Here is a 21,269-nt window from a genome sequence, read left to right on the forward strand (position 1 = left end):
AGGCAGCCGGCTGCCCGGGGCAGGCACAGCCCCCCTGGGAAAGGGGGCCCTGGCAGCTCCATCCAGCGTGGATGGATGTGAAGTCCTCACGGGTGGGGCAGTGGGAAAGACAAGGGGAGCTGAGCTGGGGAGAGGTTCAGCCTGTACTTTGGATGAGAGGAGAGTTACCACCGGCAGCCACAAATGACAGCTTCACTTCGGTAGCAGACCAAGACGCGCTGTTTCCTTCCCCCCCCCTTATTTTCGTTAAGCTAAAGGTGTGGCAGCTTTTAACATCCGCAAAAACTAGAAACGGAGCGGGGCAACGGTTACATCCCCTCAGTTTCAGGGACCGCCGGGGGGTCGGCTCCAGCGAACCTCGGCGGCGGTGTCCGTTCCATTCCCCCCCCCCGCCGCCGCCGCCGCCGCCGCCGCCCCGGGTCGCTCCGCGGCCTCCCCCGCCGCCGGGCCGCGGGCGCGCAGGGCGCGCTGACCTTTCGCGGCCGCGCTGCCCCCGCCCGGCAGCACCAGCTGCCGCCGTCGCTCCGGCGCCCGTCGCTCCGCGCCCAAGGTCAGGGCAGCCCGCTGCCGCCGCAGGTAGGCGCGGAGCTCCGCGCAGCGTACGCGGGGGCGGCGGGGAAACGCTCGGCGCTGCCCGGCGAGCGGGCGGGGAAGAGAACGACGGCGGCGGCGGAGGCGTCACTCGGAGGGCCGGCTCCCCGCGGAGGGCCGCGCTCCCGGCGGGCCGGGCCGCCGCCCGGCGCCCTTATTTAAAGTCTGGCCGGGGGGCGGCGGGGCGCTGCGCGGTGCCGCTCGCTGGATGAACGCGCCCTCCCCGAAAAAAGACAAGGGAAGGGGGGGAAGGGAAAGGGAGGAGGAAGAGGAGGAGGAGGAGGAGGAGGGATCCTGGCAAGTTCAGTTTGGTACCAAGTGGCAGCCGGGCTGCGGGGCTCGGCTAGGAGATGGATAAGGATGAGATCCACCTGCGCAGGCTGCCGGCCGCGGCGCCCTGGGGACCACGTAAGTCATCGGCGGCGGGGAAGGTGCGGGGCTGGGGTGCGCTCCTTGCCGGCTGGGACGCGGGCTCTGCGGGAGGCTGCTCGCCTCGGCCCCCCGCCCCGGTAAGGGATTTATTACTAGCATTTCATCGTCTATTTTTAAAAATCCAGGAATAATTTCCGCAAAGTACTAATGAAATAAAATAGCTGTCTTCCCTCCCCCCCCCCCCCCCCCCAACCGTAAAATAGTGTAAAGTCCTTTTACCTACATTAATAGAGTAATTAAAAGCTTGTCTAACCCCGGGAAGACAATCTAATTATGAAAAATTGCTGGAGTATAAAGTATATGGGATAAATCTTTGAGTTGATGATTGCTGATAATTCATACTGCACTGTGGAAGATGAGCGGGAAAAAAAAAAGGTCTTACAAAATCAGATGGGTCTGTCTCAGATTGTCAGTAATGTTTTTACAGAACCGGCTAAATCATGTATCTCTGTATCATTAACTAATGTGTGCAGCAAAATAAATTATATATATTGGAAGGGGAAAATACATTCCTTGGCTGAGAAGTTACAGAAGGTTTAGAGCCAAAGAGCAGATCGTTTAAATGGTAGGGGGTGGGAATTTCCTTGGCTTCCCTCTAGAAATAAATCACAGCTCAGTGTCCGTGTGCATGCATGTGCACCCACATATGCATGTATATAAAATCTTCACGCACGCACACTGTGTATATAAAACCTTTACGCTCACGCATTGGAACACAAATTTTACAAGCACTATTTACTGAACACATTTTTCTACCAGTTTAGAGACAATAAAACTAGAACTGAGATGCTAACCAGGAACATACTGGAACACGCTTGATTATCCAGCTGAATTGTATACAAATGAAGTAAATTTAGCATGGCACCATTTATAAATTCCATGCTTTACAATCAAAATTCCAAATCTAACTGTTTGCAGCTAAGAATAGCACGGGGAGCCCTTTTCTTTACTCCCTCTTTCTGGATTCCCACAAAAACCGTTATCCTAGAGTCTACTCATTAAATGGCCAAATATTTCACTGGAGTTCAGCCCATTTCTGAAAGAAATGCTGTACGCTCATCAAACCGTAGGCTAGCCAGAGTGCTCAGAATGAAAAGAAAACTATTTCTTTAATGTCTGACACGAAACAGCTGGGCTTTATATCTAAATACCGGGGACGGGGTTTCTGTATGCCGCTGATTGTCCCACGTTAACTTATTTATTAAAGTAAGAAGGAGCTCCAACTTTTCAAAACTGAAATGGAAAGCAAGTAAAGCATGGGAAGCTGAAGTGTTACTGCAGTGCATTAACAGAGAGCTCGGTAAGAGGACTAAATGATAAAATGGCACTAGAAAGCTCTACCATTACTCATGGAGCAGGTGGCAATTTATCATGAGGTAATCAGCGATAGGGTGAGAGTCCTGAGAAATTGTTTGAGTGGCTCTTTATTTCTGAGGAACTTTACATAATATTTTACAGTGACATTCTCTATTTAATTTACTGAATCACCCATTAGCAGCATGAACACTGTGTACCAGCTTCATTAATGAGTTCAGGGGGCAGTTTTGTTCTCGGAAGCGCGTGTTTGTATTTCTATTGATAACCTATCCAAACAAGCTCGTTTGTAAAAGCCGTTTAGAAGATGGAACTCCTGTCTAATTACATAGCGGAACCATGTATTGCAGTCCAAATCCTATCCAGTTCTCTGGTAACTTTTGCATTTATTGCTGGAGAGACCTGTAGAGACCTGTCCTTGATAGTTTTACATGGTCTTGATGCTCAAAAAGACCCTCCTGCAGACAGCTAATCAAACGTGCTTGTTGCAAGGAGTTAGGGAAAAGCTGGGGTCAGCGAGAGGATGATAGAAGACAGGAAAACGAAGGGGAGCCTATGCTCCTCTTAGCTCTGGGTAAATACTATCAGTTGCCTACATCCAAAGTACGATTTTACTTTTCGCTAGGAAGGAAAAAAGTGACCTCAGTACATTATTTTTGGCTCTTTCGGTGGCATGAAAGGACAGGTGTCCTCAGCTACATCTGTGCCCTCAGGACCCAGACATCGCAGCTGATGGCTGCCTGCTCGTTTTATGCCAATTCCTTCCTTGTGTTCTGGGGTGACGGGCGCATCTAATGAAGATGGGGTGGGGGTCGGAATTGGGGTGGGCTCTGGGGAAAGGTACTGGCTTGTTGGCTTCTGAAAGGACCGCGGTGATACCCTGTCACTTCAGAGAAAGGCTTAGAGGCACTGAGAGGAGTGCTCAGGACTAAGCACAGGATTAGGAGTCAAGTCTTTACGCCCTAGATTTCAGCAGTCGAAAGATCTCTGAGTAAACATCTGACCCCGTTGAAAACCAGGAGAATTTTTTGTCACTGACTTAAATGTCATCAGACTATCACCCCAGAAAATGAAATGTTTTCCCCTTTTTCTCACATTGTTTAATCCGGAGCTGGGACTTCCAGCACAGCTCCGTAGGTTTCTCATATGTATTACCCTGCTTCCCATGGTAGCACTGCAGCTATTTCCATTAACAGTGAAAATGATGAAGCATATTAAGCTAATAATTAATCAGAGATGACAAGGGACTAATAACTGTATTGATTTAATTAGGACTTCTTTTCCAGCTCTGTAACTTGCAGTCATGCACATCATTAACTTAATATTTTAATTTGTAGTAATAACTTATTAATTTCTGTAAATGAGCACATACGCAGCCGCAGCTGTGACTTTGTGCTGGACTGCAGGCTTGTGCCTCGGTCCGCCGTAATAGCGGCGGGAAGCGTGCCTTGTCCTGTACGAGGCTGACAGCAAGCGGGGCGGTTCGTCAGTCACCGAGAGCTCTTACGGAGCGTTGAGGTGGTGGGAAATGGGGCATTGCGGAACCAGATGTGGTGGATGCGCTCGTAAGGTACGTGTAGCTCTGGCTGCACGCTGCGGTTGTATGGGTATGACATGAAATATGGGGTAGAAGTAGCATGCCAAAACAGAAGGCAGGAGAGTAACCCTGGGAAGTAGCAGTATTTATTGGCATCAGGAAGGGAAAAATGTCCCTTTTGACTTTAATTACACCCTTTGGATTCTGGCGATTTTGAGAAAAGGAAATGCTTGGGGACGTGCTGTGGTTGGAAAATAAAGCTTGCTTTAAATTAGGATCACTTTGGGGAAAAGGAAGAAAGGAAGGGACTGTAACAAGCATGACAAGCTTCAGGACTTTACTGTGTGAAAGGCTGACAAATGCTAAGCTTGCTCACCCCCCTCCCATTTTAGTGGGGCTACTCAGCACTCGCTGGGGCGTGCTTGGCATCTGACACAGCTGGGTCCTCAGCAAGCCACCCTCTGATTACACTCCTGACCAGAGACTTCTCCAGGAGGCAAAGGAGGGAGAAGCTGTCCTCACTGAGAGCATAGCGCTAAATATATTGCTGTATTGCACTGTACGGCAAGGTTTGCGACTTCTCGGGAAAGAGATCCCGTTACCCTCTGCACAGAGCTCAGTACCCTGCTCCGTATTATCAACGGAACTTGTAAATCTTTGCACTGCACCGTCAAAAGGCTGAATCCTCTGCTATATCTTTCTTTGCTGCAGAGGGCGGTCAGCCCAGGGAGGAGATCTCAGGGAGCAGGCTTCACAGGAGGACCTGTCCCAAGTCCTTGGCATTGTCCGTCGGCAAGATGATGGGGAGTTTGAAGTACTTAAGCTATCAAACCTTCATTTCATATAGAGTTGTTGGGTCACCGTATAGGTAAACCATTAGACTGATGAGCTCCATGAACAGAAGCCACTGCTTCTTTTATTTCTTGCAAGCGTTTCCAGGGATTCTGGAAAAACTTCTTCTGGGCACGTCCTCATATTTTATTATACAAGCCAAGTTAATGACAGTGGCATGAAATAGTTCTGCTTACTTCCAGAGACTACAAAAGCAGTTTATCTGGGGACAATGTGTGCCAGTATGGGAATACTCACCTTCCCGACCTCACCCGTGTTTGCTGCCAAACTTGAGATTGTGGCAGGACTCGCAGTTCTGTCGTAGGTACGAACCCCAAGAGTGGGTTTAGAAATGACCAGTTTTCAGGAGCTGGCAGCCTACGTGCCTTGCGGGGACCCTATCACGGTATTATTTCCAGTGGCGCTAAGTCATCGTGTGCCAGCTCTTAGATCTAAGTAATGTAACGGAGTAACGTGAGTAACAGCGCACGACTTTTTTCCAGTACTTCGAAAAGCAAAAAGATAGTGGTGCCTCCGTTGTCGCTGCAAGGTAATTTATGGTAAATATAGGCCTTTTAGAAACAACCGCAATGGCTGCCTTGCTTGGGGGGCTCTGAACGCGCAGGAGGCGATGCTCCTCGTGCTGGGTTGCATTAGTCACTGCCGCAGCTTCATAGGCTAGCCCACACGCCCTCAAGGGAAATAGGTTTTTATTTATTTGGTTTAGCCTTTGATTTGTATCCCTCATGCCTCTATTTCTGAAAGTAGTACTACATCCTGGTGGGAGGGCCAGCCCTTCTCCCTGCCCCCTAACCTCCCTGTATCCTTTAGCCTTTATCTGCAGACAGCTGACCCGTGTCCCCGCGTACATCCTCGCGTCTCGTTTGTTCTGTTTCTTTGTGCTGCACCGCGTGTTCTGCCGTTTCAGCTTGCTTTGTTGCTTCCAGTGTCTTGTCCCCAGAGCAGCGCTGCCTCTCCTCTGCGGCTGGCCCACATGCCAGTGTTTTCTCTTCTTCAGACTCCCACAGTTCACGTCTTTGAACCTTCTACTGGCAGTCTGTCCTTCCAGCCATTACAGAAACTATTTCCAGATTTGAACTGATAAAAAGATAGTAGTTACGCCAGATCCAATGCCATTCCTCTTTAGTATCTTTGCCTGCTTAACTTATCTGCATATCTGATTTATTCTTGGCAGCTCTGTATCTGTGCTGGGACCTGTGTGTACATTCTTATTCCTACGAGTGGTGTATTAGTAATATATATAATCACTGAAATGTCCTTTCAGACTGCAGCTCTGAAAAACAGAACCTTTTTATTTTTTAGACTGACACAAACACCTATGACTTTTTGCGCACAACTCTAAGTGCTCCGAGGGATTTTTAAAATCTGAAATCTTTTACAAAAAGGCTAAATGTTCTGCAGGCATTAACTGCTCTTTTTATATTTTATAAATTATTTAACTTATGTCGTGACATCAGTGATAACAAGTTATGTGTTCCTGGCTCCCAGTCCTGCTGTCTTACCTCTCCCTCTATTTGTATCCTATGTACAGAGAAATTTGATGTGTGTGTACTAAAATGAGAAAAAATTTTGTTTTCTAAACACATTGCAAATATTTGTTGCCTCTTGTACATCTTCATTGACGTCAGCTGATGTCCTGCTTGCAGAACAAACTTGGAATATGCAATAGGGATTTGTGTGTTGATAAGTAAGGTTCACTCAGAAAAAATTTGTCCAGGGAGAGAGAAAGAGATTTCACAGCACTCAGTTTGTAAAAAAGGGAAAAGGTTGGCAACTAAATTACATTTTCAGTGCAGATGCAGGACATGTTTTTAAAAAGCGAATACGAAAAGTGAGAAGATACTGACTTCAGCAGCCTCATAGAGGTAAAAGTAATGAACGCAAAGTCATCTGAATACATTTTAAAACTCTTTTTTTTTTTTTTTTTTAAACCTGATATTGTGGGAGTTTTATAATTGTTCTTCAGAAGAGGAACAAGAGCCAAAGTGGAAGTTTCAGGCCTAAGCATCACTTAAAGTTTTAGTTTTTTACTGCTTTGAAGTAAGAGAAGTGGCAGAAACGTGTCCAGCACAGCATTAAGAGTCAAAGAAAAACCTGTTCTGTATTTGTGTCTGATCGTTTGTACTATAGCATCTTGGCTGACGATGTACCGCAAGATATGTCAATGAACGTGCTTTGCAATTCTTCCCGGATTTTGGCAGGCAAAGATTCCAAATATGGTATGACTTTATGCTTGTGGTATGATTGCCCAGAAGAAATCTACTGCAGACTGCAAAAGATGGAAGCTCTTATGCAAATACCATTAAATTCATCACAGTGTTTTGCAGCGCTCTTGTCCTGAAAAGGTCTTCTTCTGATGGATGGATGCTATTTTGGCAACCCAGCAAGAGGAGGAAAAAGAAGGGTTGTGTGGGCGTACTGCATTTGCTGCTATGTTTTTGGGACTTGAGCGTCCAGCTCCATATTAAATCACCTATTTGGTTTTGGTTAGCGTTGACACGGTCTATTTATATGAAGAACCTGATCTAGACCTCGAGACCTTTCCTCGTGTGTTTAACCTGGTTATGGACGCCGTTGATGGAAGGTGCATGTAAAACAGTTTGGGGATGTACCGGCTGGTGCCACGATGTATCTGAAGGGAGGTATCAGCTGTAGGACCACTGACAGGGTAAGACTAAGCAGACCACGTCGAAGCAGCTATAGCACGTGTGGTGAAAGCACCCTTTCCCGAGGCTCGCTAGTGGAAACTACTACATTATTGTCCGTATCCTGTGCTCCTGGCACGGAGTCTGAGACTGGTCTAAAGAAGGAAAATGGTTCTCTGTGTGTAGTCTGAATGTTGGTATGTGGTCAGCAAACCTCATCCAGATGCTTGTATCTTGCTGCATACTTTTGACTGTTCTTTTTCTGATGAATGGCAAGAACAGGTTTCTAAAAATAAATTAATGGTTTTCCCTTTTTACTTCCTGTGACTTAATATACTTTATTTATCTATATAGCTACTAGTCATCGTCGTTCTGCAGCTCACAGGAATATAAACAGAAATGAGCCTGAGTGACAGAGTAAGGATGTGGAGCCAGGCTTTTTCCAGGTTTTTAGCCAGGTGTCGGAGTTGCAGCCGGGGGCTCGTCGAGGGAAAGGGCTGGCTCTGGGCTCTCACACATGAAATAGGCAGCACGGAAGTGAAAGGCTGCCTGCTGCTGCTTTCTGCGTCTTCTTCCGAGGTGGTAAGACCTTGCAGCTCTGTGCAAAGAGTTAAAACATAAATTAAAAAAAAGGAGTGGATTTTTAAGGTTAGTTTATCACTAAAATAATAAAACCCGAGTGAAATTCCAGTTAATAATTCCTCTTGCACTACCTCTAAGGTTGATCAGACCAACATCCAAAGCAACAGTTACTTTCACTTAATCAGGTCAAGCAACGTGCTTTAACAAATTTAGTCTTCTAGGGCATATAGTCAATTCGTCATGCTGCTGATAGTGTGCTCCAACAAATAGATCTGAAAATTGGGATTTTTAGGAAATCCTTTCTGTGGTGATTGCTTACTAAAATTTAAGGCCGCTCTGTACAGTGGTAGCAGAACAGGCTATAATTTTGTTTTCTCATTAGAAATGAGAAGTAATCTAACCTACAACATACTGAGCATCATTTTTGTTCCCAGGACATATCTTGGGAGTACCTCTCTTTGTTGCTAAGCAGCACATCTGTGTGTTATAATGTATATTAAATAGGAAAGACACCTTATAAGGTACACTGGACAGTATGAATTTGTGCTGTCTGCAGCTCTGTGTATACACATCCTGTGCATTCAGGGCTGGCTAACAGGGCTTACTTTGTGTCCTGTGGGACAAATGGAATAATGGAGAGTGAGCATCAACATATTCCATTTTCTTTTATCAGCATGACTGAATGTGTAGAGGGTGTGAATTGAGTAGTCCTTAACTTTTAATTTCAAATGATTAAATCCATTCAGTTCAGCTCTACTAAAAGTCTGTGCCGTATATCGGGGTATATCATTTGACCTTGCATGTAGTGGAAGATAACATAGGATTTCCCCACACACACACACAATCCATATATCTTTTCTGATCTCGCCAATACATACATTTTTTACATTTTCATGTGCACCACGTCTGTTTTGCTTTTTATGAGTAGCTTTGCTTCCTTCTCTTCTTTCTCTTCTCATTAGTAACCGTGCTTATTTGGCTTCATCCTCAGCTGTTCTTGCTGTTGGATTGCCTGGTGAAAGCGGCTGCTTCTCTGAGAGCTGCTGTGTAGGGTATTGCAAAAGTTTACTGTGCTTCACTTCTAAATGTCGAGTTAATTAAAAGGAATCAAAGCTTCAAAAAACAATAACCTTCTCACCCGGATCCATGTTTGCAGTTCCTTTGAGTTAAATGAAAGCCTTCTATAAGTAGGGACATTACTTAGTCCAAAACTAAATAGATCTGAAAATAAATTCATGTTAATGGGATTTTTAGGAAATGGTCTCCTTTCCGTGGTGACTGCCTACTAAAATTTAACCTGTTGGGAGGTCGCGGGTTTTGGGGGATATGAGTATCAGCATTGTACTAGTAGGGTTGTGTTTGCAGCCTCCATGAATTTGTCTGGGAACAGTCTTCTAGGGTTTAGTGTTGACATCGGGAGGGACATAGATTTAAAACGCTACTTCATCTTTACAGTTCCTGTCAATAATCCATTTGGCAGACATCTGAGACCAGCTAAAAGGCACAAGAGAACAGCCTAAGGTACACTGCGAGGACATACTTCAGCTAACAGGCAATTATTTCTATGCTACTGATTTGTATTTCTAATTCAATCACTTTGTAGAAATATTTTACTCCGTGTGCCCTGAGATGTAAGACGATGTTCGGGCTCTCAGAATAGGAACAGATCCCGTTTCTGAACAGTTGTACTTGAGGACATGCAGGAGATCCTCTAGCTCATGTGGAAGCCGGGTCGAGAGGCAAAAGCTGAACACAGGACTCATGTCCCAGCCCTTTTGTGCAAGCTATTTCTTGACCCCACTGATCTTAAAGGACTTCATGAACTTTGGTGAGCCATCAGGAGGGCCCATCAACTCCTCCTGCATCGCATCCGTTTGCTGTCACAGAACTTTTGTTATGTGGCAAGAGTGGATGTGTTGAATTTATGGGCTTGACAGGTAACAGAAAACAAGAATTGTCATTTCAGTTCACTTGAAATGGATTCAGCTGAGAGAAGATACTACTTGTCCAGGATACAACCGTGTGCGTTGTCTAGGTGAGGGTGGAAGAAGCAGAGCAGCGTGTTATCTGCCCCAAATTAAATAGCCTAAATTGTTTGAGGTGCTCCTTAGTTAAGCATTGGACTTAGACTATCAGGCTGTGCTTATTAGCTCTGCTGTTTACTTTGCAGGGGACTGCTGAGTGTCATCACACTGGAAAATCTGGCCTAAATGAAATAGCTTATTTTTTAAAATTGCAGCTGATCACTTTCATTTGAGAATTAATCTGGTCTCTCAAACAGACTATGAGTAATGACAGGTCATCGCCTGCAAAAGAAATGGTGCTCGCTGGTACCGTTCTTACACTGCTGTAAAGACTTATCTTGTGCGTGTTGGGATAAAGTAATTTTAATTAATCTTAACCATTTAAGTCCATCTGACAATATTACTGACTAATGGGATAATAAAAAACAAAGTCTGCGTACTAATTACCAATGGAAGAGCAGAAACAGGTTTTGGTTTAGATTTTAAACCTTCCATTACATACCAGAGGCATATAAATCAAATCTAAGCCTTTTAAAGCTAACAGTTTCTAAATGGCAGATGAATGAATTTAATTTTGAAACTTTCTCCTTGTACCATCTTCCTAACAAGCTTTCAGTTAAAAGAGCCGGATCCTTGTTTCCAAAACAAGATCTTTTTTGTCTTGATAAAATAAATTAATGAAAGCTTTCCCTTTTTCTTTTTCTCTTCAATATATTTTTCTCAAAATAGCTCATCGGGGCTGTATCCTGCAGTTTGCCGTGCCCTCTGGCCCTCATCCAGTGAAGCACTTAAGCATACAAATAGCCCTGGTTTTGGTGGGAAGTGGGCAACCGAGCGCGAGACCCTCCCGTGTGGCCCGACAGCTTCCGTGTCTCTGTCTTTCCAAGGGAAATTTGCAGCACGCTTCCCACCCTGCACGATGTTTTCTCCACCAAACATTAACAGTATTTCACAATCCCATCCCGATCCTTTTTAAGAGGTTTTAAGAACTATTTAGTTGAAATGGAGGATCTTTGCATTTCAGGTAGCTTCTCATGAACTCTGCTCTGGAATTCAGCAGAGATTTTGCCGTCCATCTTAATTTTGAAAGCGAAGCACATGTCTAATGGTAGTTGAGGAGTTCAGCATCTCACCAGTCATGGCACTAAATCTTTAAAGTAAAATCCAGACAAAGCAGTTCCTGGGAGCCTGCAATTGATTTCAGTCCAGCAATTACTCTGTATTGACTGACTCGAGCACATTGTCCGTCGATAGCGGGAGTTGCCTGCAGAGACTCGGTTGCGGGAAGCTTTCACGTTTTGCAGGTGGCAAATAAAATCAGGGACCCTAGCAAACATATTTCAACGTCAACGTGAACAACCTAATGTTGGGAAAAAAAAAAAACCCAACCCCACAAACATTTAAATCTCATGCACTGCATGACGGGTGTATATGTGCTGTCGTTTAGTAAAGTCAGAAAGAAAATAATGATTTCTCATAATCAGATTATTACAGGGGACTGTCCCTCCTCTGGAGCTTGATATTGCTGTCAGACCAAAACGGAGCTAATTTCACCTTTTACCCTTTACCAAGTTTGATACCGTTGCTCTTTCTGTTTCTTTGCACCACGTCCTTTTTGTAGCTTTCTTTTTTACCCCTTTTTTAAATTATTATTTTTAAGATTCAAAAGGGGGAGGAAAAGAGGATATTACAGAAACAGAGACCAAACTGGGTAGGGAAAGTGTTTCAGCTATCCACAGGCAGGAAATTTGAGCTCCTCTGGAACCTGAATGAGTCCTGGAGCAGTCTCGTTATTTTTATATATTTATTTCCCTGTTTGGCTGTTCTGACTGCTTTTCCCACGTTATCATCAAAGTGGCCCCAGAAGGGACAGTTGTGAAACAGAAACTATCTGTGAGTAAAGGAACAAACCCAGAGTTTTTGTTAAACTACAGATGCCTTGGTTTTAGCAAAACCAAACAACTTTAATTGCCGTAAGTATTTACAAATGTTGCTGCTCACTTCTAAATGTGTTTTAATACGGCGGGGCGGGGGGGGAGTGGGGAAAGGCAAGAAGAGATCTCAGTGGCAGCTCCAGCACGCTGAAATTTGGGTTGAGCCAGTACACCCGTAGTGATTTCTCCCTTATCCTACTCTCTGCCCTGGCCTGAATGCAGATAGGTTTGCAGCAGTGAAGCTAAAGGGAAAAATAGTTTCTTCCCCTGGTTCACATGAACTGCTTTGAACTGGAACAGATGTGGATGTACAGAACTATCTGCTTACAGCAACTGTTCCATTTATAACCCTGGGTTTTCTATTCAGGTCTCTTTATCATTTTAACTTATTTTCTGTTTCCACATCCTTTTCCACAATAAAATACTCTTAACGAACTGGGTTTTCAGGTCGCCTCCGAAACCTTTGCAAGTACCATTCCTTGCGTGAACTTCCAGTGCCAGCATTATTGTTCAGTGGCTTTTTGCTAATAGTGATGGCCAGCGGAGGCAAGGTCGAATTTGGGTTTGTGGTGTTTGTAAGATGGGATTCAGAATATCGGTTTATTACCAAATTAGGGAAGAATCTGGAGTCTGATGCAACGGTGATAAAATCTCACAAAAGGTGTTTGTAATATTGAACTTCCAAATGCCATTTCTCTAAATTTTCTACTTTGTTGAACTGTATTCAACTTTGGTGTACAAAACAAGTTTCTGTGCAACCCAGACCAAAACTGTTCCAGTGAGTATGGATAAGAGATTCAAATTCAACCACAAAAATTCGGACGACGGGGTTGTTTTTCCTTGGTATTTTTCAGGAACTCCTACTTCAGAGTAAGTTCATTCACTGATTTGATTAAGCGCTCAGTAATTAATTCCGCAAGTGCTCTGCTAAGAAAGAAGGTGAGCCCTGCAGTTCCCGTTGACCGAGACACAGGGATGTGTCCTGAGATGAAAAACCCATGTGGTCACATATGAAATCAGTAGTGATGTTTGGTTAAAACTAATCAGTTATGCCTCTCCAGTTCTGCGCTCACTTGAGTGGACCATGTGGCCTTTATTACAAAATTAGGAATTCATTTTTTTAGAGTTACTTCAGTTTCTCTGTTCTCTAATTTTCTATGGAAACAGTCAGTTGTTTGCATATTGGAGACCGTACGTGTCAAGTTCTTTGTTTTAGTTCATTGCTTTCGGCCTTGACGCAGAAAACAAAAATTTCATCAAAGTTGTGGAGACAGATAGGATTTTAATCTAAACCATATTAAAAGTTGAAACTCTCCATGACCGTGGGGTTTGTTAGGGTTCAGCTGTAAACTACCTCCTGCACTACATTTGGGAAGGCCACAGATTTTTTTCTTCGTAATCTGAAGGCGCTTTTCTCTTCTGGTTGACTCGATAGTAACTCTAGAACTGGATGATAAAGTCCTCTGAAGCAATGTTGTGTTGGTGATGGGATACTCTGAGGAACAGTCTAGGAAGGCAGGGTGTCCCCGTACCCCAGGCTATGGATTTGTCGCAGCATTGGGTAAGGAATGCTTTGCTCTTGTCAAGTTACTTTCACACGGCTCAAGTTGCATTAAGTTAAATAAAAATAAAAGTAGATATTTGCAGTTTGGAAAAGAGAGTTTCAAATGTTCCCCATCAACAAATAGATGAAGAAACAAAAGGAGATTTTGTGCTTAATCTGCTCTTACTAAGGTTAAACGGGTAAGATCTCCCTCTCCATGTGTCAAGCTGACAGGGTGTCGACAGGTTTCAGATACACAACTTGCACTTGCTTAGATTCACTTAAACTCTTGTGTAATTGCACCCCCGGGGTGCACCTTTCCATGTGAAGCATTTCTCTTGCTCTTGTCTCCTTCCCATTATCCGTATGCTTTCTATTTCAATAGCTGTAGCTCACTTTATTTGCTTGGTTTAATTTCCGTTTAAAGTTTCTTCTAAGAAAAACCCCCCAGATATTGAACTGCAAATATTTTTTTAATCTCTTTGAATGTTTTTGGTTGTACTGTATGTTACCACCACATAGAAAACCCTTTCCGCATTACCCCCCCCCCCCCGACAGAACTTTTCTCCTGAACTCTCCTAGTGTCCTTGCGCCACCCTTCTGCAGCTTTAATGAGAATTAAAACTTCATGGGAATGTACCCAGTCCACAACCACATCAAAGCTGTGGTTGAAGTCCAGTTTTCAAACAACCCCCCAAGTTGGCCAACTCTGTTTTTTCAGTTTTGATTTGATATGTTGTATACAGGTCCTACTTGCAACATTCGGCGAAGGCTGGAGAGCAGACGTCAAGTTCCCAAAAGCTAATTGCTGTCTGGACTGAGGCAACGTCTCGTTTATCCATTCCTGTAACTTGTCTACATGAGTTGTTTTATCCTCTCTTTCAGCAAAGCACCACTTAATTTGTCTGGTTTTAATATTGACCAGTAGTAATTTCTTAATGTGAAGAATGTGCAACGTAGGAAAATACGTTTGCAGTTCTTTGATAGATCAGTTCCATTTTTGTTCACATTTGCCAGTTTTATTGACTTTATTTTTAAGGAAAAATAATTACATGGAGTCTGGTTTTAGTCGAGGACTTATCTGTTTTATGTGAGGAACAGACAAAGACCTGTTTCATCCGAAGAGTAAAATTAGGTGAGGAAAAAAGTGTTCTTTCCCTTCAACAAGTAAATCAAGTGCTTCCACCATGCAAGAATATACAGCAATGTAACATGTATTGGCACTAAGGATAAGCAGACACATCAACAAAGGGAAATCTTTGACAAGTTCTAGGTATGTCACTTGGACATGGGATGTATCTTAGCAGACAGTCTGTCACTTTTATTCCCTAATAACTTTTGACAAGAGACAGATAATACTGCAGGGTTTATTTTAAGGTAGATGATTGTTTAATTTTGTGTCTGTTCTCTTTCTTCCTCTTTTTTTTTTTTTTTGGATACTTTCCCTTTTTTGTACCAAAAAAAAATAAAATCATGCCCCAGTTCTTTGTTAAGTTTGGGGATTTGGGGTGAGTAGCTGGTTGTATTTGGGAAGGAAGCAATGGGTGCAGAGAGCAGCTGGATGCTGTCAGAGTGTCAGTTCCTTGGCTGTGGGAGACATGTCCCCCGCTCCCATCCCTCTGCCACGTGCTGCGTCCCCGGAGCCGGGAGGGACCTCCAGGAGCTCGGGAGCTACTAGGTCTCTGTCTGCAGGAAAGAGATGATACTCCCAAGCTGTCCCCGAGGTTCATGTGGAAGAATACAGCTTTTTTTCCTTTTTGTCTTTTCTTTTTCTTTCTGGATGGATGTTGTTCTTTGGTCAGGTGAGCACTTGAGAGTGTTGGTGAGTACTCCTGCGCAGAGAGGTGCTGGTTGAGGTCAGTCACAGCCTTCAGGTCCCTGCAAGCCCCAAGACTTCCCTGGCATGACTGAGCAGACTCCCAAACCGTACGGTTGTTCAATGGTGGATCGGATGTCTAAAAACATAGGTTATCTGAACGGTACTTGTGACCGAAAGGAGACTTAAACATCGAGGTCTCCAAAAAAGAAACAGTTTGTTCACCAGTGCCTGAGCACGCCTGATGCCAGCAGCCGGTGCTTTGCTGTCTTTCTGTGTCCAGCTGCGCTCTCACAGCACCGAATACATCCCAAGGCTGAGCACCCCGAGAGGCGCTGAGTGCCCTCATCTCCCATCGCTTCCCACGGTCAGAGGGCGGTGGGGAGGAGCGGTGAGTCAGAGGCAGAACCAGGCAGCTGTGCGGCAGCAGCGGCTCGCTGCCTTCTGGGGCTGGCTCGTTTGGGATGGAGGATTCAGGACCAGAAGAAACCTAAGAGTCCTCTTGGGACCAATGTGGGAGCATAAGGGCTGTCCAGAGAGGCTGCACCTGGGAGGAAGGGGATTTTTTTTTTAAAGCTCTTGAAAGTGGATAAATTTGGGTGATGCTGTGTCTTTTCTAGCTTCCTGTTGTACACAGACTGATTTGTTATACATCTGTGGCACGATCAATAGATGAGGCATTGGAATATTTACTCACCCATTTGAAGGGCACAGAAATTTGCCGTGGGAAACCGGCATGTTCCCGTAGGCTGGAGCTCCACCAGCCACAATCTGCCACCAGGCATGTCCCACAGCCTCCTCCAAGAAGGGGGCAAGAAGTCTTAGTCCAAACAAAGAGGATGATTTGCCCCTGAAAAATTTTCTTTCAGGTTCAAAACATCCGAGTTGCAGGTCGGTTGGTTAAGTGTTGTTTGAAAGGCTGTTTTGGTAAAACACACATCATGGCACTTCTTGAATCCATAAGCTCTTTGCATCGGTTGGTGTCGTATAGCGAGAGTTTGCCAAAGTTTGCGTGAACAAGTGTTTCACTTGGTGTTTTCTGTATTTTAGTGATGTTTTACAGCAGCGGCAGTGTGCAGCATAGGATCGAGGAACTCTTTGTTAAAAAAAGAGGAAAAGATCTGTCTTGTCTCACTGAATTTGTACAGTAAAATTATGAACTTGGACTATGAGGGTTGTAACTGTAGCATTTCTGAGCCCTCACATCAATAAAGTGTTTTGCTTTCCATTGTCTGTGGTTTTAGAAGCAGGGATCTTAGTGCCATACCAGCTTTAGCTCATCAGGATAAGAATCTTACAGCTTAAAACGATGATCCTGTCATTCCTTACTCGATGCATGTAAAACTGAAACCCGATCAAAAAGTCCAGATAAAAGTAAACAGATGGGTGTGTACATGGATGTCTAAAACCTGCTGCTATGTACTAAACCGTTCTGAGAGCACTGAAGAGAAGCTTATCCTTTAAACTTTCTTTCTAGTGCTTTATGAGGGAATAACATGTAGACTGTTAGGTTTTATTTTTCTGGGGGCAGGCAACCATCAAGTAAAAATCTGTGTGGAGTAAATGAAACTGATAGTCACCAAAGTATGTGTTACAGTTTGGAAATGTCTGTGAGAGACTGTCACTGAGAACAGACCAAAAAGGGAGACTGAAAGAAAAATTAGAAGGGAGGTGGAATGTTATTAAAGCTATAATTATAAACATAGGAGGCACTCTGATATTATTTCTTCTCTTTAAAACTGCAGTGTGAGCGGGAATTGCTGCCTGGGAGTTTGCAGCATGGGATGTGGGAAACCTTTGTTAGGGAAGAGGGGAAGATGCATGCTGTCTCACCAGATTTATGTGTTCCAATAATGAATTTGGACCATAATGGTTGTGAACTGTAGGATTTCTAAGCCTTAATGTTGGTGTTTTCCCACTTGCTGTAGCTCAGCTCCAGTAAGCAGGTAATTAATTGAAAGAAATGCAGGTTGCCCCATCACTGGAAAATGTTTGACTCCTGACTGGTTGAAATGTTTCACTCCCGACTCCTGAAATGCAAAAACCCTGGTCTGGTCCCAGCATCATGTAGTGTGTGGACATGGTCTGTCATCCAGCATGTAGATGCAAATGTTTTGGAAAGGGCTTTAGAAAAGTATTTCCACCTCTGTTTTCCTTGGTACCAGCTGCTATTGCACCCTGAAAATAAAACGAGAGACATTTCCTTTGCCTCTTAAGGAAAGGGCATGTTAAACCAATGTTCGTAGTGGTATGCGTTCAGATTTCATACGCTACTTGTTTGGGTGGCTTCAGAAACGTTGCGTTGGAAGATAGGCACCAAAGCTTCACCGAGGTGAAGGGATGGGCTCCAGCAGTAAATAAGTTGTGTAGGTGCATGAAGGACCCACCTTGCAGGTGACTGCCGTGGTCTGAGTCCTGTCACCTGGGGCAAGAGGGTGCCCGTCTTGGTGGCCATGCTGACGCTCAGCGTGCAGGCAGGAGCAGCAGCGGGCTGGCAACGCTTACTCCACGTAATTAAACACTTGGCAGTGCCAGTGGGCAGCAGCTGTTTTGCAAATAACATGATGGAAACGTGTAGGGACATTTTGGTGGCAGTAAGCCCGTGCATACTTGCAACTGAGGGCGCCCCGTCTCCCCTTTGATGCCCCCACTCTGTGCCCTCGTTTCAAATGTCCTTAAGGTTGGCTGCGTTAATGAGAGCCGCTGGTTAATTTGCTTAAGTTTGAAAAGCTGTACTTCCCAGAGCATGTATATAACTGAGGGCACGCGGGTAATCCCATTCAAAAGATTGGGTCTGCTCATATGATACGCTCGTCCCCAGACCTGTTACGTACTCACTTAGTCTCCCTTCAGCAATGTAATTAAAACCACTCTTGGCCATGGGTGAGCAAGACGGACTCTTCTCCATGCTCTGAAGTGTTTAAATTTAATGGCGAATTTCATAAACAGTCCAACAGGCGCTGGCACGTGTTGTTCATGAAGGGTAATGCTGGCAAAGCACGCCGTTTTGTAGTTTACATATAGGGTGTTTTAAAAATTTATGTTAATTTTTTGTGGTGCTCATGGACGTGTTCCAGTTGTGCTCTCTGTGCCCCCAGCTGGGGCCTTCATAGGAATTTGGAACTTAAGAATACAGGAAATGTAGATGGGAAATGTGGGGGGAAATTATTTTGTGTTGCTAATACCATTTTCTGAATTTTTGTGGTATATTGAAGATTATCATATGGGTTTTTTTGTGACACCTGACATCAAAGTCACATCATGATAGTGAGAAATTCCACTTTCCATGGCTTGGCTGCAGAGAGTGAAAATGAGGTGTCTCACATGGACAGTATTTCTTGTGTAAATGGAGGGATTGAGGGCTGTTGCTGTTGGATTTTTTTTTTTTTTTCCTCCCTGTGGTGGCTTTTGGGTTCATTTATTTCATTCAGTTGTGGTCTTAGAAAAAACTTAAGATGTCTTTTTGGTTTTGTCTCCAGTAACTTTCTGGTGAAGGGTGTTATAGAAAAATATTTTACTCCTATATGGGAGTGTAAGAAAAAATGGTATGTTTAGGGAAGCTTGAATGACTCCAAATTTCTGTCCTTTTGCTTTGTGTTGTTATTCCTCATCCTTGTCGCTACTGGAACATTGATGCTTTTGGAAATACCTTTTCAACTTGGTCCTACGAGTTAGTCAGTGATGAACCAGACCTGTCTAGCCTGAGAAATCTTCGCTTAGCATCAGCAAAACAAATGGCCTGCTTAAAGATGCACAGGTTTGTGTTTTCTTCGATCAGGATTGACATGCTTTGCCCTTAGTGTTGTACTGACTTATTTTCTTTATAAAGTTTCTTTATAAAGAAGGCCTTGTAGTCAAGTGGTCAGAGCAGGAGTTAGCAGTCTGACCCGAGTTGTACCCATGACTCAAACTGCACCGAGTCAACGTGCATCTTGGCCAATCCAGGCTGCAAACTGAATTATTAGCAGGGACTTCAGTAAAATTTTGCATTTGGATTTAGCTTGTGTGAAGAAGTGGTTTAAAAGCTGTTTGAACACGGGAGTTTTAACTGGAGAGGGCTGTTTTGTTTTGGGGTTTTTTTTTATCCATGTTTGTGTTCTGCTCCACCATGTATTTATTTTAAAATCTGGTTGTGCATCAACACATTCTCAATCTGAAATGTAGATCTCGGGCTGAGATGTTTTACATGTTTGAACTGAATCCAGTTTTAAAGTACCAGAGTTATCTAAGAAGTACATCAAAGTTTCCTTCAGTGTTCATTTCTCATTATTATCTGTTCTGGAGCACTGATTGTTTTTCAGTATAATTAGTGTATGTGTTACCCTAAGTTCTCTTTCTGGTCTTGCATCAGACATGCTCTTGTGTTTACAGAGAAGAATCTCATCCAGTTATATGTGAAGCTAAGTTTTACTATGTCAAAACCAAACTTTTGCCCTGATTCCACAATTTTAGATATCAGATCTGTGTACTATCAGGTCACTCAAAAGTACTGGTTTGATTTTCTTTGAGGATGGGCACATATGGTTTGCATTTCTGTCGAATTCCTCGAAGCACCCAAATGAGTTAACGGTAGCTCTATTCTCTACGCCAGCTTTAGGTTGGCTGTGGCAGGACAGTTGATCATAGATCTAAAATAAAGCCTGCTGATGCCAAACTGCCCCACCAAAAATTTCGTGAAACTTGAACCAATAAAGTGAGAGTTTTTACCCTTCAGCATTTTGTGTTATGTGACTGGAGTTTTGGACCTGGTACTAGGAGCCTTAGATCTCACATTATTAAATCAGACTTGTTGTTGCTGATCTTCCTGGGAAAGGATGTGCTCCCATGGCTTGGGATGAGAACCAGACAAGTGCAAAATACTTGATCTGGGTAGGAATGATTAGCTAGTTAAATAGCAGTTCCTCGGAAAAGGGTCTGGGAGTCATAAACTAAGCATAAATCCACAGTATCTTATGTAGTAGGGAACACGTTGGCTTATGCAATGTCGTAATTCTGCTCAGGGCTGGAAAAGCCTGACCTGGAGTACCTTATCCAGTTTCAAGTATCTTTTTGAAAGAAAAGTGTGTATCATACAGCCTAAAGCTGAGAGGAGAACATCAAAAATTAAAAGAAGTCCAGGGGAAGAAAATATGTCTTGGAAGAAAGTAGTGGAAGAGAGGCATTTGGCCAACGGGGTTTGCAAACTTCTGTTTGGGTTTCTAGGCAGAATTGTTGTTTTGGGGGGAATATTCATTATCCTTGTCCTGTTCTGAGGTGCCCTGTGTTAATGCTGAAATTTGCTTGTGACACGAAGGGCAAAGTCCACGTTACAGTAGGGGAAAGGAAATAGTGGGAAACCCTCTGTGCGTGCATGGCCTCCGTGCCAGCTGCTTTCAGGAACTCCTGGGTCATCATGTCCAAATCTCTGCTATTTCGGGCAACCACATCACAGAATCCCATTCATAAATTTCTCAAGTACCATTATAAAAATAGTTTGATTTTTAATTTATTTATTTATTTTCTTCTTTTTGCCTCCATTGCTCTGCTATGAACCTCATGCCTCTAATCTGGAGCCTCATCTCTAATGATCATCTTTGAGTGTTTTAAACATTAATGTAGTCACATGTGTGCTTTATTTCTTCTTCATTGCTCTTTGGCTTCTTGATGACCTGACTGGGAAGGGGGGAAGAGGGTAGTGAAGGGGTAGTTTTCTAGCTTAACACACTCAAGTGCTTTTATTGTCTTCTAGAAAGACAAGCTCCATCCATCACTGCCACCACCCCCTCAGTCCTTTTGCATCTGTTTCAGTTTGAGTTCATGTTTCTGAAATAGGGGATGATGAGTGCTGCAGGCACTCAGAGAAACACTGCTGTTGCTCTTTCTTCTTTACTGGAAGTACCTTGTTTGATGTACCCTAAATTGTCATTTGCCTTTTTCTGAGCTATGTCTTGCAGAGGGATAGTTGTACTGCGATAACTGACACATAAGGAAGGAATCCTGAAGTATCCTGCAGTGCTAGA

The 21,269-nt window shown here is 43.9% G+C and overlaps 1 protein-coding gene across 3 annotated transcripts in view; it reads left to right on the forward strand.

Annotated features, from left to right (window-relative positions):
- Positions 1-554: 554 nt before the first annotated feature.
- The window catches only part of ANO1 (anoctamin 1), an 84,822-nt gene continuing 64,107 nt past the window's right edge, over positions 555-21,269 (forward strand). The window contains exon 1 of one of the 3 annotated variants that reach the window (XM_075755390.1): positions 555-576. Coding sequence is in view for 1 of the 3 variants with exons in the window: in XM_075755387.1 (XP_075611502.1) it covers positions 942-999 (58 nt within the window). In the remaining 2 variants the exon portion in view is untranslated. Of the gene's footprint in view, positions 577-660; positions 1,000-6,986; positions 7,395-21,269 lie in introns of those variants that run through there. The other 2 variants (XM_075755387.1, XM_075755391.1) reach the window with 2 other exon arrangements.

This window comes from Balearica regulorum, chromosome 5 (assembly GCF_011004875.1).
Source record: "Balearica regulorum gibbericeps isolate bBalReg1 chromosome 5, bBalReg1.pri, whole genome shotgun sequence".
Classification (NCBI taxonomy): domain Eukaryota; kingdom Metazoa; phylum Chordata; class Aves; order Gruiformes; family Gruidae; genus Balearica; species Balearica regulorum.